This window comes from Hydra vulgaris, chromosome 12 (assembly GCF_038396675.1).
Source record: "Hydra vulgaris chromosome 12, alternate assembly HydraT2T_AEP".
Taxonomy (NCBI): domain Eukaryota; kingdom Metazoa; phylum Cnidaria; class Hydrozoa; order Anthoathecata; family Hydridae; genus Hydra; species Hydra vulgaris.
Window position 1 is genome coordinate 58,062,621 of NC_088931.1, and position 19,993 is coordinate 58,082,613.

Below are 19,993 nucleotides of genomic sequence, written 5' to 3' on the forward strand. Positions count from 1 at the left end.
AAAAGTTAAGTTATAAGACAATGTAAAAAAAAAAATGTAAATAATACATTAACAACAATGAAAAAAAGTTAAATGAAGGAAAAAGTCTAAAGAAGAGTATTCAATGTCTAAAGAAGATGATTCAATTGATAAATTAATTATACCACAAAAGTTCCAAACTCTTACAATAACTTAAGATAAAACTGCTAAAACTATTAAGGTTGAAGTAGCAGGTAGAAATCCTGCTACTTCACAATAACAAAAGTAAAAGTTATTCTAATAAAAACTTACTTTTTACTTAAGTAATGTGAACATTTTATTAGCAAATGCATGCAGTGAACTGACATAATTGCTATGATAGCTATGCCAACTGAACCCACAATAGTACCACCATCTTTAACTGCTGTAGGAAGACTTAATATTCCAGTGCCAACACTGGCTTTGAATAAATGCATAACAGCTGCTAAATTTCTAAAAAATTTGCACATAAAATAAGCAATTTTGATTCATTTTAATTATCAAATATCATTCATTTTAATTGTTATATCATTAAATGTGAAGTAAAATGACTTTACAACATACATATATTCATGAAACTGTAGTAAAAGTAGTTTGGCTTTTCTTTTTAAATTTGATACATTTTGGTTAAAATTTCTTCAACTGAAGTGTCAGTAATTTTTGAATGTAATGCAACATTTTTCTCAGACTGTTTTGCAAAAATTACATAATAATTACATTAATATGTAACAATAAAGTTAGTTAGTGATGCCATGGAAAACAATTATGCTGTGGTGTAAGTCTTTGGGCGTCTCAAGACAAAAACTCAACAGTCTTGGTTTTGAAGCTTAGAGTCTTAGTCTTGAAAACCTGAATTGGTTTTCAAGACTAAGACTCTATTGGTTTTGGTCTTAGATCAAGAAAGTACAAGGCAGTAAGTCTTGTACTAGAATGAAGCTTACTCTATTCCTTTACGTATGTACCAGGAAATTTTACAAAACATAGTATGCATGGAAAAATCAGGAAATCATAGAGGAGAGTGGGGCACCATGATACACTTTTGTTTTTTGCTTTATAATAATTTTTTTAACATGCATTTTTTTTTAGACGATTGGTTTGATTGTTTAAAATAATTTAATTAGCTTAATTGGTTAAATAAAGTAGAATAAATTTATACATACAAAATTAAATTTATAAATTACTAAAATAAAGCAGGTTAGACTTGTGAGACTATTTAAAGTAAAATTAGAAATTTGTTGCAAGGTACCCCATGGGTAGGGTACCCTGCAACAAATTTAAACACTATTAGCATCATTTAAAAAGTAAATAAAAAGTAATAAACGTAGAGTAAAGGCAGATTTTTACTTGAAAGACTAACAAATTAATAATTAAAACCCAAATAATGCATTTAATGGTCCAAATCACAATTTAAAAAACCAGATAAGATATCATTTTAAATGTCATTCTTAAGTGTCAATAAATGATGGCTCTGTATTGAAACTAGATCTCCTAGAATTATGAATTATATTTATATAAGTCTTCTAAAAAATGGCTGTAAATAATAAAAGAAATAATTTCTAGAATTGTTTAGGACACAATGGAGTACTATTTTACAGTTTTAACCCCATATCCACCTCCCCCCTCCTCCAGAAGTTACCCCATACTTGCTACTAGAAAACAATCCCTTTATTTTTAGTATTAACTTGTTTTTTCAATGATTTTGCCTAATGAAGTAAAGAGCCCATGGATTATAGTTTACAATATAATGTTGCTTACCTATAAACACATTGAATAAGATACCTTAACATTTATGAAAATTAAAAACTAGTAAATTACTTTACTATCAAAAAAACACAAACTTTGACCTCCTTTCAGGCCTAATGATGTCAAATAATATAATTTTTTCTTAAAACATAGCTTTAGTAGCAACTCTTTTACCATATGAAAGTGGTCGTCAGAGCTCTTAGGATGCCTCCACAACTACAATGTTTCATGGTGCCCCATGTATATGGTTGCGAAATGTCCAGCTTTTACGAAGGAGAACGCAGTAAAAGTCTTAATTATTATAGGTTCGGCACTGTATTCTCCTACGTAAAAGCCGACATCTGGCAACCCTACCCATGTATCAGGCTGCCACACTCTTCCCTACTTCACGCGATGTTTAGATCAGACGTTGCTCCTTGTGACTCCTAACACAGCAAGCACAAGACGTATTTAACACGTTTAAAATACGTATAAAATTATAATAAAACGAAGGAGTAAAATCTTTTAAACACCTTTTTTAAACGTAAGGCTCTAAAATTATGAAACCCGTCAAACACACGAGCTGGTACACAGATACTCGTTAAAAGAACAATACTTTTTATAAATTTTGTATGGTAACATGTGGTTATTTTGAAATGTGAGTAAGATTGACAAGAGTTAAATTAAATATTTTTACTTGTCCCAAGTTGGCTATTGTTTATTAATTTTAACAGTTGCTGAAGCCAGATGTTTAATGAACAAATATAACTATTTTTATCCTCATAATAGTAAGTATAATTAACAACACAATAGAGTAGGCATAACTATTAACTAATTCCTAGAATTACTTTCTAGTTTTTTGTTGCTAAAAAACTTAAATTAAAGGGATAAGTAAAAACCAACCTATAATATCATTTTAAATGTGTTTATATGATGTTGTTTCTAAATGCTAAACATCTGAGATTATTTTGTTGCATTTTTTTTTTTCAAGTGTCTTACATCTGATGAATTTTTCATGATTACATGAAATGAAATTAAACAAGGCGAACCCAACAGTTTTCTTTTTATAAAAATGTACCATATCATCAAATAATAAATATTTTTTTAAACAATGTACATTTAAAATGTTTTCTCTGTTTTGTTTGTCAAAATTACATTGATAAATTCACCTCTCACAATATAAATTAACATTTACGGCACAAAATATAATAATGTTAATGTTACCCCATATAGAGGGTAACATTCACAACTGCGCACCAGCAACAAAATTAATTATCTCTCAATAATATTACATAATTAATTCAAACTTTAATCAGTTTATGGCATAAATATCATTGGTAAACATTTAAAAATATTTCCTAATAATAAAATTTTGTCAAGAGAAAAATACATATTCTTTTTATACTTCTTTTTATAATATAAGTATATTATATTATAAAAAATATTATAAAAAACTTTAATATAGGTTTTTATAATATTTTTTATAATATTATATAATTATATTATATATTTATATTAAAGTTGCAAGAAGTATATATATACTTCTTACAACTTTAATATAAATAAACTTCATTAAATTACAATTCTATGACATATTATTTTACATACAAAATATTTAAAATATATTTTATATATATATAAAATATGGTTTAAATGTTTATCGTAATATATTATTGTTACATTTTTGTACAACAACAACAATTATGTAATTTTTGCAAAACAGTCTGAGAAAAATGTTGCATTACATTCAAAAATTACTGACACTTCAGTTGAAGAAATTTTAACCAAAATGTATCAAATTTATAGTTTTTCTAGGAATTTTCTTTACAATAACATGTTTTTATTTGAAAAAACAATTGTTTTTATTTTTATTTTTGAATAAACACTGCTGGTTTTTATGATAAGAAACATTATTAAGTTACGTTATACTTTGTTAATCTTGTTTAGTTACGATATATTATGGAGTGACGGATCCAGCATTTTTTAGTGTTTGAGATTCAGACATGAAGCAAACTCCAAACATTTCTATGTTTATACCAATTTCAAATAATGCAAAAAAATGCGATGATTGGAGTCTGGAAACAAAAAAGCCCTAAAATTTAATCCCCATTCTGGCCCCCCTCCCCCAAACGTGAAAGCAACAAGCTGATAAAATATTTTGTGTACTATTCTTAACTAGATTTATACTCATCGATAAAGTTTCATAGTATTATCTCTTAGCGTTCAAAAATTATGACCATATAAAATTTATAACCCACTCAAATTGAGGGCGTTACAAATTTTATCTAAAAATAAAATAAAACAATTGTTTTTTCTAATAAAGACATGTTATTGCATCTTATCATCAAGTACTCTTTAAACTATATATAGTCATAGGTGGTTAAACCAGAACTGTGGCTAGGCTCTCCCACACCCCAAATTTTTAATATTTTTGGGCCCTAATAACAGGCTTTTTTTTTGGGGGGGGGGGCGGAGAAGGAAGGATTTACTCGCCACGGAATTGGGTTAAACAATATACAGTCAGTAATTCACATAAATATTTTCGTAAAACTTTGTTGTTAAGTTTAATACATGTCGATATAATTGTTGATATTAAGCATGAGGTGTTTTAATTTTTTTTTTTTTTTTTTTTTTTTTTTTTTTTGCAGAATTATTTAATGTTTCAAGTCCTATATTATTGGATATTTTTTTGATATATAGGTACGGTCTCCGATAGGAAACAGAGAATCGGGAGAAATTTTTGTTGTTTTAGGCGATTTAAAGCTGTCTGTTGCTCTTGTGATATATCTATGCGATAGCACAACACCACTCGTTTACTCGTTTACTCGATTACTCGTTCGAGAAGCTTAGAAGGTATGGAAGTACCAAGATAGGTCTATATTTATAATATTGGTAGTACTTAAGTTAAATTAATATTAAATATTGGTACTACTTTAGCTACTTTTAGCTTGTCCGTTACAATTCCTGTCTTAATTGAAGACTTGAAAGTTTTAAATAAAGCTTTATTTATAAACCTATATTGGAAAGAAATTTGACATCTTGGCATCACTTAGATTTAATTCAAATGAGTTATTTGGAAACTTAATTTTTGAGGCAAGATTAGGGTTAATGTTAACAAAAAATACTTTGAATTTTTCAGCAACTGTATTTTTGTCACTGTACTCTATATTGTCTATTACGATTTGAGCATTTTTCCATTTGGGTTAAAATTGAAATATGTTGTTCCGATAATACAAGATAATTCTAACGTCGCAATAAGTTGAAGAATATTAAATTGGTTATGAACCAATATCAAATGTTTTCAGAAATTCTGAGGTTGATATATCAATCAAGATCTTGGTTAAAGTTTCATTAGCTACGATTTCTTTATATAAAGAAATCCTAACTGTTGAAATTTTTACCAAGTTCTTAAAGATCTTCTTTTCATACTAATGTTAAATTTTTATATTATGATAAATGACTATAAACTTTCTGATTATTGACTATAAACAATAAAGGTTTGAAAAACTTATTATTTTAGAAAATATTTATAATAAGTTGAAATGATATTGCTAGAAAACTAATCAATTTTAATCTTAAATATTGTAATAACCAAAGTTACTAAATTTTTGTTATTATAATATTTAAAAATTTCAAAAATGGTTTTTTTGAAATTTTTAATAAACAAAATACACTTTTTTGTATAAAATATTAATCCAGATGTAAACTTTTTTGGAGACGTCATAATCAGTTCTAGCTACTTTGATATTGAGGAAGTATCTAACCTCATGAATGCGTTACAAATGTTATTTTCAACGCTAGCTTTAAACATACGTAGTATGAGTAAAAACTTTAAGAATTTTGAATCAATGTTAAAAAAATAAATTCTGAGTTTATGGTAATATGCTTAATAGAAACATGGTGCAAAAATGAAAATAATAGTTCCCAAGTTTCAGGTTACAAAGCAATCCACAAATCCGAGATGTTGGCATTGGTGATGGTGTATGCATTTTTATTCACGAGTCAATCCATTTTTAGAAAAAAGAAATTTTCAGCATTCAAAACGCGGATTATTAATCATTAACTATCGAATTATACATCACGGGAGACTAAAAACATAAATCTTCTTAATGTTAAAAATAATAATAATGTAAAATGTTTCTTAAACTCTAGCTTTCTATACAACATTCTTCCCTTAATAAACAAGCCTACTCGTTTAACTCTTTAAACCGAATCTCTCATAATATTTTTACTAACTTTTTTACAGCATGCAACATTTAAAGCGGAATCATAAAAAGCAATATAAGCGACCATTTTCCAATTTTTTTCATATCTATTTATATTTATTTTTATACTTATATAGATATTTATAAAAAAGAATACAAAAAATCAAAGAACTCACGGAAATAAAAAGTCAGATTACTGAATTTAATATTGAGGGATTATAAATATATATTCAAAATAAACTGGAAACAACTCTATAATTGCAAAGATGATAATAAAGCTTATGAATTTTTTTACAACGAGTTCTATAATGCGTACGACAAAGCGTTTTCGATGAGGGAAATCAAAATCAAGATTAAAAGCCTACAAAGTCCATGGATTACGAAAAGAATTATTAAATTTTCTAAAAAAAATAAAAACTATATAAAAAATATAGTTTATATTTTGTTGTTTAATATGTGTTGTTATTCTTTTTATTTTTGATCCTTAGACTTTGGTTTTGTTATTTGAAATAACAAAACCAAAGTCTAAGGATCAAAAAAATAATAACAATAATAAAAATTAAATAACAATAATAAAAAAAATAATAACAATAATAAAAATTAATTCATGATTTAATAATATTAAAAATTAAATTTTTCTGTGCTATTAGAAGAATATGTTTAAGTAAAGAGCGCTTCTTGTTATTTTTTAATTATAGATGTTATATTTATTTATTTATTTTTTACCAATTTTACGTTTGTTTATTTTATATTGTTAAAGGAAATGCTTATTTTTAAATAAAACTTTATATATACGAAATTTATCAAGGGGCTTTGCGATAAGACATATTAGTCTTCTTCTCGCCTCTGCTACATATATATCTTGTTATTAACACACGGTTTGTATATATTTAAACGACAAAAAAAAAAAAAAAAATGTTCAGAATAAAATACCAAACGCTGCCTAACCTTTTTGAAGATCTTTTCTTGATTATAGATTATATAATGTATAATCAAGAAAAGGGCTTTAACAATGTTAGGCATTTAACATTATATCAAACAAAGCATTCATTCTTTTTATTTCAAATTTTTCATTTTATAATTTCAATAATTTTTATTTTCTTAAATTAATAATAACTCATAAATTCAAAATTTTAATTTCAAATTATATCTAGTTTTAAATTCAAACTTTTAAAAGTTTTTTTTTAAAAAACAGTTACTTGATCATGAATTATCTCAAATTCTATTTTATTTTTAAAATATTATATTTTATTTTTAAACTTTTCCTTTTTTAAAAAAGCGATTTACTTATCACTCTTTACATCATTGCTTATATTTAATTTTAATTTTTTTTTTAATCTTAAGTTGTATTGTATTATAAAAAAAAAATGCATAAAAAAAAAATACTTTTCATTCAAAAGTATTTAATGTTATTTTTACTAAGATGGTAATATTTTTTTATATGATAGCTTATTATTTGTTTAGTATATAAATGATACTACGGGGCTAGATGATAAGACTTTTGTCTTCTGCCTGCGGACGTTGCATCTTAATTAAAAAATACTGTAAATAAAAAAAACGCTTTTATATATCTAAGTTTTAGTAAATGAAGTGAAAAAACATTTGTATACATTGTGTTAGCTGCAACTTTGCAAACTTTGTATACATTGTGTTAGCTGCAACTTTGCAAACTTTGTAACATTGTGTTAGCTGAAACTTTGCAAACTTTGTAACATTGTGTTAGCTGCAACTTTGCAAACTTTGTATCATTGTGTTAGCTGCAACTTTGCAAACTTTGCAACATTGTGTTAGCTGCAACTTTGCAAACTTTGTATACATTGTGTTAGCTGCAACTTTGCAAACTTTGTATACATTGTGTTAGCTGCAACTTTGCAAACTTTGTAACATTGTGCTAGCTGAAACTTTGCAAACTTTGTAACATTGTGTTAGCTGCAACTTTGCAAACTTTGTATCATTGTGTTAGCTGCAACTTTGCAAACTTTGCAACATTGTGTTAGCTGCAACTTTGCAAACTTTGTATACATTGTGTTAGCTGCAACTTTGCAAACTTTGCAACATTGTGTTAGCTGCAACTTTGCAAACTTTGCAACATTGTGTTAGCTGCAACTTTGCAAACTTTGCAACATTGTGTTAGCTGCAACTTTGCAAACTTTGTAACATTGTGTTAGCTGCAACTTTGCAAACTTTGTATCATTGTGTTAGCTGCAACTTTGCAAACTTTGCAACATTGTGTTAGCTGCAACTTTGCAAACTTTGTATACATTGTGTTAGCTGCAACTTTGCAAACTTTGTATACATTGTGTTAGCTGCAACTTTGCAAACTTTGCAACATTGAGTTAGCTGCAAGAAAATAACGCTAAAAGAGCTCCAAAATGATTCCAAAATAACCGACATTTGCTGAAGTTAGCAAATTTCTAATGTTATTGATTTTTTTTTTTTAATTTATTATTGGATTTCATTTTAAAAATTTTTTTGGATGGTATGTAAAAATGAAGGATAAATAGGTTAAAAAGAGGCACTGCTTTATTACATGGTTCATCAGATTATGTTGGTATATAACGAAAATGGAACGGTTAATTTAGATTTTATGAAATTTTGTTGCATGTTTATTTGTATTTGTAAAAAAAAAAAAATCTTAAAGTGCGAAAGATATGATATTTTGCTATTTAACTCTTTTAGCTGAAATGTGGTTGTTTTTCCGTCTAGTATGAGATTTTTACTTCAGTGCTTTGTTTTCTTCCCAATCAGGACCGTCCGAGGAGGAGGACGTAGAGAATGTCCAGCCCCCCTACAAATTTTTATAGTTGGCAAAATGGAAACTGGATTCAGCAAAATCCAGGTTCAAAACGAGCTTTGGAAATATTTTCGCGTCATGGTAGGGAAGGAGGCGTGAACTTCCTGGTTAAATGCACTTCCGCAGTGCTCTGTGACAAGACCGTTAGGTCTTCTTGGGGCATCTAAATAACAAAAAATTAAAAAAAAAAAAAAAAATTGTATTTATAATTGGCAGTCGGCAAATGTCGGCTAACGAAAACCTTATTTTTTTTAGAATAGTTGGCACAAAAAACAGTTATGTCATCCCCCCCCCCCCCCTATTAAAATCACTTCGGGACGACCCTGTCAGTGGCGGTGTGAGGGTAGGGCCTGGTTGGGCGATGGCCCAGGGCGCCGAATATAATGGGGGCCAAATTTAGCGCAAAATCATTATATTGGTTGAGATTGGATCTCACTTTAATTATTTAAAAATGCTATAATGTTACTTAAAAACTTATTATTGTCTACGAACGAAAAGAAAAGTTACATAGTTGTAAGTACTTATTTATACTTTTTAAAAATAAACCATATTAAAAAAAACGTTAAGAAAATTCTTCAAAGACGTAAATAAATTTTACGAGTTAAACTAAAAAACATTAAATTACACAAGTAATTAACCAATCGGTTAATTACTTGTGTAATTTAATGAGTTTTTAACACTAATAGGGGTCATTAACCAATAAGTGTTGAGCTGCAATTACGCAATTACGCTTTTAAAAACGTTATATTAAAGTTTTGTTGTGGTAGTTTATGTTTAAATATATTTGGATTTACAGAGATATACTTAATTTATTGCAAAATGCCTGAATACGTTGATCTTATCAAAAGAAAACCATCTGGGTCAGAATATAGAAAACGGAAGGCAGAAAAAGGAAAAGAATTTCAAAAAGCAAGAAAGTTTATGAATATAAAGAAATATATCACAACGAAAAATCAAGACCTGAACGTGACATCTACATCTGGAATAGCAACGAATGCATCAGTAGATCAGATAGTTAATGAAGATATTGTGGACGAAGTTTCTCGAACTAATGAGATAAGTTGTGCTAAAACTACAATATCTACTTGCGATGGCGATGTGCAACAAACTCCGTTGGCGATGTGCATACAAATTCCAAATGACTTAAGCACTGTTTTCATGAATATATCGGATCCAGCCATATGGCCACTCATTCGAAATAGCAAAGTAATTGATCATATAATATCTAACTGCCAAGTACAAACTCGCGTTGATAATTATCCAAAGAATGATACAGGCCGGCATTTCTCTAATTGTCATTTCACAAAAAAAACTTGCAAATAACGAAACAATTCAGCGTTGTTGGTTAATATATTCCGTCACTAAGGATCGAGTTTATTCTTTTTGTTGCCGGCTATTTGATTGTAAATCAACGTCGAGTTTAGTATCTGAAGAATATAACAACTGGAAATACTTGTCAGAAATGTTAAAAATTCATGAAAATAGCACTTCTCATAAGGAGTTTTACCTTTCATGGATTGACACTGAACTACGATTAAAAACAGGGAAAACAATAGTCTGCCAGGAGCAACATTTGATTAGAAAAGAAACAACGAGATGGAATAATGTTTTGTCTAGATTGATGTATATTACACTTTATTTAGCTGAAAGCAATATGGCGTTCAGAGGTACCTCCGACAAACTATATACGCCTAATAACGGAAAGTTCTTGGGCTTAGTACAACTTTTAGCCAAATTTGATCCAGTTATGCATGAGCACTTGCGGTTAGCTACAAAGAGTGATGTTTGAGACCACTACTGCGGAAAGATATACAAAATGAATTAATATAGATATTTATATAGAATTAATAGAGCTGATCGGTACAAAAGTGAAGTCAGAAGTTATATCGCGCGCAAAGAAATTGAAATATTATTCCATTACAGTTGACTGTACTCAGGACATCACTCATTTAGAGCAACTTTCAATGACAATACGATTTGTTGATTTATCATCAAATGACGATAAAATATCAGGGAAAGAACATTTCATAGAACTTATGTCTGTCAATGAGTCGACTGATGAAAGACTCACCAAAGTTATTATAGATGTTTTAAATAAATACGGACTGGAATTGAACAATTGTAGGGGTCAGGGTTATGACAACGGGGCGAACATGAAAGGAAAAAATATTGGGGTTCAAAGGAGAGTTTTGGAAATAGATCCCTTAGCTGTTTATGCACCGTGTGCCTGTCATAACTCGTACAGTGTGATACCGCTAAGTCTTCTGTAAAATCAGTCACTTTATTTGGGGTACTTCAGATGTTGTTTACATTGTTTTCAGCTTCTGTTCATCGTTGGAAAATTCAAACCGATCACTTGGGAATATATACCGTTAAAAAGCTAAGTGACAGACGTTGGGAAAGGAATTGGTCGGAGAACTAGAAATTGAGCCTGTGTTTAAAGCCACATAAAGAGTTCGATGTGTTAAGCGTCAAGCCGGAGAAACTGTCTGCAATGAGCCTATAACTTCCACAGAAAAAAAATTTAAAGTTGAATTTTTTAACTGTCTTTTGGACTCAACATTAACTTCATTCAATGAAAGATTTGATTTGTTAAGTAAGTATTCTGAATCATGGTCTTTTTTGTACAATATAAAACAAATTCCGGAAAAACCTGACCTTGTCAAACTTTGTAGTAACCTCCAATTGAAATTAACTGTGGACTCTAAGTCAGATATTTACGGTAGTATGTAGTGCAATTAACTCCTAAGTCTGAAATCTTTTTTCTATGATAAGAATGTGGTTTCTCCCGTTTTTGTTTTAAATTTTATTAAAAATTGCAACTTACAAGAGCTATATCCAAATGTATGGATAGCATTGCGAATGTTATTGACTAAATCTGTTACGGTTGGTGGTGGGGAGAGGAATTTTTCAAAGTTTAAGTTGATAAAAACCTATCTAAGATCAACAATATCCCAATCTAAGTTGACAAACTTAGCAACTTTGTCAATCTAAAATGAAATTGCTGAAAAAATTGACTTTGATAAACTCATAAAAGAAATTGCCGATAGAAAGGCAAGAAAAGCTAAATTTTATTAGTTTTTCTTTTTAATAAACTGTTATTTATATTACTAATTAGTTATTTATTTGGTTATTACTAATTGGTTATTTTACCCTTAGCTTTTTTTTTGTATAAAGGTTAAATTGAGCTAGGGGCGCCGTAGAAATCTCGCCCAGGGCGCTGGTAGTGCTAAAACCGGCACTGGGTCCTGCTCCCAGTAAATATGTTATATTAAATTTTTTACTCTCCAATAAAAATCTTCTATTAGATTTATACTCCCCAATGAAAATCTCATGATAAATTTTTACTTTCATGAAATTTTTACTCCCCCCTAAAAAATGTAATATGTGGATAAATGTATTTTGTAAAACGGCATTTCTTCAACCATTTGCAACAAAATACACACAAAAATGATTAGTTATTTAATTATTTAAATACCCAATAACAAATTTTTAAACTTATTTAAATTTCATGTTTAAATAAATCTAAATATCGCAGTTTAAATGTTTTAAATAAATTTAAATATCAAATGTTTAAATAATTAATTATTTTTAAATCTAGTAAAATAAAAAGAAAATATAACAAAGTTGCACCTGAATATCAAACTGTTAACCATAAAATTAAATGGACCCAATATTTATTAGTAAATTCGGTTTTAATATTTTTAAAATATTATTGGTTGCAATTGCAGTGCAACGTTTTCGCCTCATTTTTTATTAAATTAAGTTAATGCATAGTCATAATAACATATATTTTAAGACTATGGTCGTTATTATGTATTTTATGACTATGGTTGATGATGCAAAATAACACAAGCTGTACTGAAAATTTCATGTTATTATTATACTTTTTGGTTTTCCTCGGTTGTGTCGAGATCATTTCCCACTCGCAACGATTTTATTTTTCTCATTAATTAGCCGAACAATATTAACAATTTTTTCCGATAGCAATAAAAACAACAACACACGTGCATCATTGATTGATTTATTGAGTTACTATCTGTTTTTTAAAATCCATCAGGGTAAAGGTTGATTTGTATTGAATTGTAGTCACAGTACATTCATGGATATAAGATTGCCTTTGATATACATTACTCTTACTTAAAATATATGTAGCTCTACCTTCTATATATACCTAGTTTTACCTTCGAAAAAAAACAAGCAAATGGTATTCAATCTACTTAATACTAATCAATTCACTCTTAGAATTCTCTCCCACTTTCAATAAAAATAAGTCTTCGAAATATAACAAGAAATGCTTTCATTGCCAAAATCAAAAAGTTTATCTTCCATAAAAACACCCAATAAAGTTCTAACACATCATTATAATTCTCTTATATTTTTAATTAGTTTTGACTATTTTTCTAAATTATAACAGTTTTTAGTTTTCCCTATTTTTAAACCTATTTAGTTACTTTTTCTTCTACTCTTTATCCTTCTGTTTCATATTTATATGCGTGTACAAACCAGTTTGTATATTTATATGCAAGTATGCATTGTGTGTGTATGTCTGTGCATATAAAAATATGTACATGCGCATGTACAATATATTTATATATATATATGTGTGTGTGTGTGTGTGTGTGTGTGTGTGTGTGTGTGTGTGTGTGTGTGTGTGTGTTTATTTATTACATATATAATGTATATATGTGTGTATGTATATATGTTTATGTGTGTGTCTTTGTGTGTTTGAGTGGGTGGGTTGTTTATGTATCATTATATATATACATATATATATATATATATATATATATATATATATATATATATATATACTCACACACACACACACACACACACACACACACACACACACACACACACACACACACACACACACACACATATATAATAAACATAGATATACATATATAATATATTTTATGATACATGATCAACACACTTACTCAAAAAAACACCCACACACAAAGACACATAATAAGACTTATCAAAAATGATTTCAAATGGGTCTTTATTGATAAACACAGTGTAAAATGAAAATATTTTGTTTAATGATTTTCTACTGATTTATTATTGCTCTGTTATTTGAAGAACATTGCGCACTCTATTTTGTAGAATACATTTTTAAAGTTGTTTATATATATATATATATATATATATATATATATATATATATATATATATATATATATATATATATATATATATATATATGTATATATATATATATATATATATATATATATATATATATATATATATATATATATATATATATATATATATATATATATATATATATATATATATAACACATAATCATTTTTATTGTTAATATGTTTTTTTTTATTATTGGATTCTAATATGTTTATATTTTGTTTAATATTTTTGATAATGTTTTAAAGTTATGTTTAAAGTTGGAAAGAACTTTACTAGTCCTGCTAATAAGTCCAAAGTCATAACTAATGGCTCCTTATGTGCCCTCAACAATGCACACAAAATGAACTAACAGGGTCACCATCCATACACAACATGGCACTGTTATTACTCTGATATTTTTTAACTGTTGATGGAATCAGCTATTTTAAAAGCTACAAAACAGTTTAGGAAACCTTACTAACAGCCAGGCTCAGAACAATTAAACTGAGTTTTATAGCTGTACCCTGATTAGAAGATAACAGCAAAAGTTATGCAGCCACTATCAAAGATGTGTAAGCAAAAATCCATGCTTGTAGAATCAAGAAGATTTTGCATACATCAACTGAGCTAGGAAATAATGTAACACAGTTTTACATCCATGCCAGCCTAAAGGAAAAAAAAGGGGTGTAAGGCAGCATAATTATTTTGCTTAAAGTCTTTGCGCAGTCAACCAATATATAGATACTGTATGAGATTTGTCCAGTTGGTATAAGAGGTTTTTTTTTATAAGATTAGTATAGGACTATTTTATTATACTTTAAGCAATGGCCTGTAGGACACCATATAAACAGCTTTTAAAAAAGGCTTCTATAATGTATCATGAGTTTTAAAGAATTCTATAATTAAAAAAAATTAAGATTCTTAAAAAAATTCAAAACTTTTTTACAAACAACATTTATTAAAGGTTTTTATTTTTTTATTTTTTAAATGATTGTTAGTTGATAATTTATTTCATCTTTTTTTTTAATAAGATAAAAGTGTTTTTGAGGTCAAATTCATGTAACATGGTAATTATGCCACTAAATAAATACCAATTGACATCTAGTGTTATTAGATACTTGAAATAATTTGGATACTTAAAATTACTGCGTTAACACAACACAGTAATTTCGACTACAATATCTAAACTGTTACACTTGGAAACCTAATATTTCAAATTTAACCTATCTACATAATGCAGGTAAAGATATGTAAAAATCATGGAAATCAGCTTGAGTTCAGCTGTCTCATCTTGTGATCTTAGTCTTAATGGTTATCTTCCTTTAATTTGTAAAGACTCTAATAGTCAGATGCTTGACCTGAGCATTTAAATTTGTGAGAATTCACCCATTTGTTGGGAAACTAGATTTGAATCCACAGATTATTCTTTTATTTCCTTTTGTTTAGCACCACTTTATTCAATTGCTTTTCTCTTTGTTCTATACTGTTCTCCTTTATCTAAAGGCTGCACTCTTTTCAATGTTATTTTTGATCAAATGACTAAGCTCTTTCTCTTCTTTCTCTTTCTCTTCTTATTCTTCAGCCAGTTTTTGTTGGTGACTTTTATGCTCATTACACTAAATTGCTCTAGTGTCAGTGATTCTGCAGGTATTCTCAATGTCAATCTCTAACACAAATTTTTACCCTTGGGTAGAAATTAAGGGTGGTTAAAGATGAATGATTAATCGATTTATAACAATTAATTGTTGATCGATTAATTAACAAATGATTAATCAAATAATTTTTTGTTAAATGTTATAGATATTATAGTTTTTTTTCATTAACATTTTGTTGTTATAACTACATAATAGCATTTTTTAAGACACAGTAACAACTTTTTTCACTTTTCTAGTACTGGTAAAAAAATGTAAACAAATAATACAATGAGACCGTAGAGAAGCCTGAACTCCATTTTCAATGTTATCTGAAAAAAGTTGTTCTGACGTTTGAAACATTTTTCACTAGAAAATAAAGCAAAATCACTATACAAATGCAAACATTATTCAGTCAAAATTAAATTCCATTCATCAACTTTAAGTTTTTTATATCATTCAAAGCACAAACACAAAATTTTTCCGACCAAAATTGTTTTAGAAAAGAGAAATAATAAACAGCTAAGTGTTGCTGTCTAATGTAATAAAACAGGTAACAGAGCTGATGAAGTATTATCTCGTTTAACAGCTATCAATCGTATTTCTTTTGCCAATTTGGCCAATAGAAAAGATATTAAAAACGGCTGGAAAGCTCAAGGATTTAAAATCCCTGATGATTGACATGCCATAAAGGCAACTGTTATGAACTATGCAAGTTCAATAAAATTAGAAATTGCTCGAGAGCTTCAGCAAAAAAAAAAAAAAAAAAAAAGCTAGCAAAAAGTTTTCAATTTCTCTTGATAAGTGGACTTCAGGTGGAACTAGAAGGTATTTGTGTCTTGATGTAAATTGTTCAGATAAGTTTTTATAATGGTCTTGGAGTGATTATTGGAACAATTAGAGAAAATCGTTCAATGCCAACAGAAACAACTGGAGAAGAACTCATTATGGAAGAGCTAAATGAAGGAAAGTATCAGCTTAGTTGATAAGGAAATAAAATTTAACAAGGAATATGGTATTATTTTATCAAAGGTTCGTAAAATTGTAGGTCAAATTTAGGAAAAGAACTTAGGCCTATTCTGAATACTAAAACAAGATGGAATTATCTAATCAGTATGTTAAAACAATTTTTGGAATTATAAATTGCTATTTGAAAAGCTGTTGTAGATATATTCAGAACAGGTTTGATTTTATCAGAAGACAAAATAAAATACATTTCTAATACTGTTCAGGCTCTTCATGTTGTTGTGTTAGTGCATTGGGAAAAGAAGACTGTGATCTAAAATAATAAGAGTTGCTAGGTTTCATTACAAGTGCTGCCATCTTCACGTTGAGGTCAGAAACTTTTCAGACCACCCTCGTAGTTAAAATAGTACATGATATAGTTGTTAAATGAACAAATAATAAATTTAAAAAAAATTTCATAAAAAGATATAAGGATGTTAAAATTATTACTCAGCTAAATTAAATTTTAGTCGATTAGTAGGATTTCCATAGTCTATTAAATTGACTATTCGATTTTACTTAGTCAACTAATTTCGACTAGTCGAAAGTCGAAATTAGTGGACTTTGAAAAATCTAGTTCTTAATCTATTTAATCTTTTTAGAGATTTGAAGTCATACTCTTTATCAATTTTTTGAATATCTTATATTATCGTAAAAAATGGTTAAACATTTTAAATTGGTAATTGTTTCTACTCCATTTAAGAATTTGAAATAATAACTTTTAAATAACTTTCTTACATTTCTCTATGCGCAAAAAGTATAATTTTTTATTTACATTATTATATTTAAGTGTTATTTGTTTGCACTTTTATTTTAGAATATGATAAACAATTTTCAAGATACATATTGTGTTGTTTGTCTTTGTTTCATAAAGTCCAACTTTGTATTATTGTGCTTCTGTGGCTCTATTATGACCAAAGTTTGATGGACTTTTGAAGAGGACTCAGACTCATTGAGCTTTGAGTCAATTAAGCTTAAACTCACTTTCAAGAAAGACCACCACCATCGATTCCAGGCTTCAGAATAGCCTTGCTTTCAAGTTCTCTCGATGATACAATTTTTTCTTTGAGCTGATGCAGATCCTGGCAATGAACCACTTGGCGATCTTCTGAGCTGATGCCAAGTTTTAGGGAGCTTATAATGAACCATTTCTCCTTATGCCGTGCCACTGACAGCAAGTTTTTGCTGAAAGTTGGTTTCAACTAGCCTTACTTGGCTAATCTGGTTGAGAGCAGATACAGGTTTCCTCTTTCCAGTATTTGAAATTCCTGTATTCTCTTGGATTGAAACCATATTTTGAACACTCAAAGGACCAGGAAAGAGTTGCTGTGCAGCTGATGACCCTTAAAATTACATTACAAATTAATGTTATTTTATTTACATTACGTAATGCCAATCAGATTAAAATAACAATTGGGAAAAATATTATTGTTCAATTACCTTTTCCTAAAGCCAATGGCATTCTTTGTAATTGGCTGATCTGAACTGTTCCTCTTGGTAATGCATCTTTACATGAAATCACAGTTGATGCAATCTGTTCAACATCTGTTGGATCTGCTAATGCAAGTTCTCTGAGGTTTACATTAGGTTTTCCTTGTGTTCAATGATGAGGATGTGCAAGCACAGATAGGCAACTTGTGCACCTTTTTTTAGCTGAAAGAGTTTGTAACCTAGCTAGGCTTCATTGAATTGTAGAGGGTGTTTCTCTTTTCCATTGAATTTGGCAATTTTGCAGATCAAACAATCACACTGTACTGTTTTCCTTTGTGATGGTTTTTACGACAATGGAGTCGAAATTGAACAGGCCTGAAAAATTTTTATTACTTGGCTGATTGATCTTGAATCGATAAGTTATGCAAACTCAAGAAGGCACACAATTATTGCTGAAGTTTGAAGTGTTTGATATAATCTCATAAATTCTCTTCTAGTAAGATTCTGTCCGTAACTGCTCCTAAGTGCTACAAAATTCTTATTCATCTATTTTTTCCTTGAACATTAACTTTTAGGTTAACTTTACTTTAGTTTAATTAGTTAACTCTATAAAGTAAAACTTTTTCCTAACTGCTATTGATTGTTTAAAAATTTTTCTTAAAATTGATTTCTGAACTGATTGCATTACATTTTGATAATTAAAAAGATGTTATTAACTCTGTAAAATATCTAGATTTAATTGCACAGATGTAGTTATACTTAGATAATTAAAAAGGTGTAATATTTGTAACATCGTATTATTAATATCTGTAATTATTATGTAATGCTTTTTTTGTTTGTAATGCTTTTTTTGTTACACAGCGTCAAATTTGCGTAATATTATTATTGATTTTTTTTTAATCAACAATAAAAAAGTCTGCTTAATCTATTGTTTTTCATCTTTATGTACGCGTCTTATGGTTAAATTATGTAAACATCCCAGATTATATCTAATTTTACCATTTGAATCAAACTTGCATCAGGGATAGTAAAAAAGTATTTGGATTTTGAAAATAAAAACCAGTTAAAAAGAATAATTTATTTTTTTATAAATAGTTATCCGCAAAAATTAAATAGTAGATAAAATTTTGGATTAAAAATTAAAGAATGCCATGATTTTACGCCATGATATTACGCCATGATATTACGCCATGATATTACGCCATGATTTTACGCCATGATTTTACGCAGTTTTTGTTGCATCTTAGCATTCAAGGTTTTTTAACATCGCTTATGGTTAAATTTTGTTTTTTATTATTCTTTTATATTTTTATTAAATAGCAACCGCTATTTATTATATTATATCAAGATAAGATAAGTTATGATAAAGTTACATTTAGAAAATAAAAAAGGGTTATAATTTTTCGACAACTCCCCTGGTAGCATGTCAGACAAAGCTGATGATCTTAATAAAGCAGATTCAATTTTTGTTGTATGTATATTTCTTCTTTTTTTTTTAAGGTGTTAAATGTCATTCATGCTAAATGCATGTTTTTTGGTTTGTGACAAATAACTCGTGCGCTTGCTTTTGTGTAACACCCAGTCTTTTTAGTTGTGTTTTGGATTGTCCAATATATAGCGCACTGGCATACTCTAACTGGCTGAGTATAAATCCTTTATAAGCTAACTTTAACAGCTTCCTTGGAAAGCTGACAGACGCCCGTGCTTACAACTCACACAACTGAGTATATCTGTTTATTTTGATTATGGATGTCCATTGGTTGAATATTTTAATTTTCTTTATTGGAAATATTTTTCTAAGTAGAGTTGTTCACATTTTGTTTATTGACTTTTCCAAATCGCTGAACTCATTTATTCATTTAACCGCTACTAACATAGGCCGCTTTTAGCTCTCTTCTTTTTTTAATACAAATTTGTTAAACGAACGTGTCAAAGTCTACCGTTATCATGTGCATGCAACTGACTGGGAAATCTGTAAACTGTGTTAAAAATTACCCAGGACATTAATACGTCTGTAACTGGTAACCATAAAACCATTGTATCACTAAATTTAAAACTGTATTCTAAGT

General features: G+C 28.5%; 1 protein-coding gene across 2 annotated transcripts in view; it reads right to left on the minus strand.

The window, feature by feature from the left end:
* LOC136088867 (neutral amino acid uniporter 4-like) overlaps window positions 1–19,993 on the minus strand; it is a 67,732-nt gene that overhangs the window by 31,981 nt on the left and 15,758 nt on the right. For both annotated transcript variants that reach the window (XM_065813866.1, XM_065813867.1), the window contains exon 4: window positions 271–450. In XM_065813866.1, coding sequence (XP_065669938.1) covers window positions 271–450 — 180 coding nt within the window. The remainder of the gene's footprint in view (window positions 1–270; window positions 451–19,993) is intronic.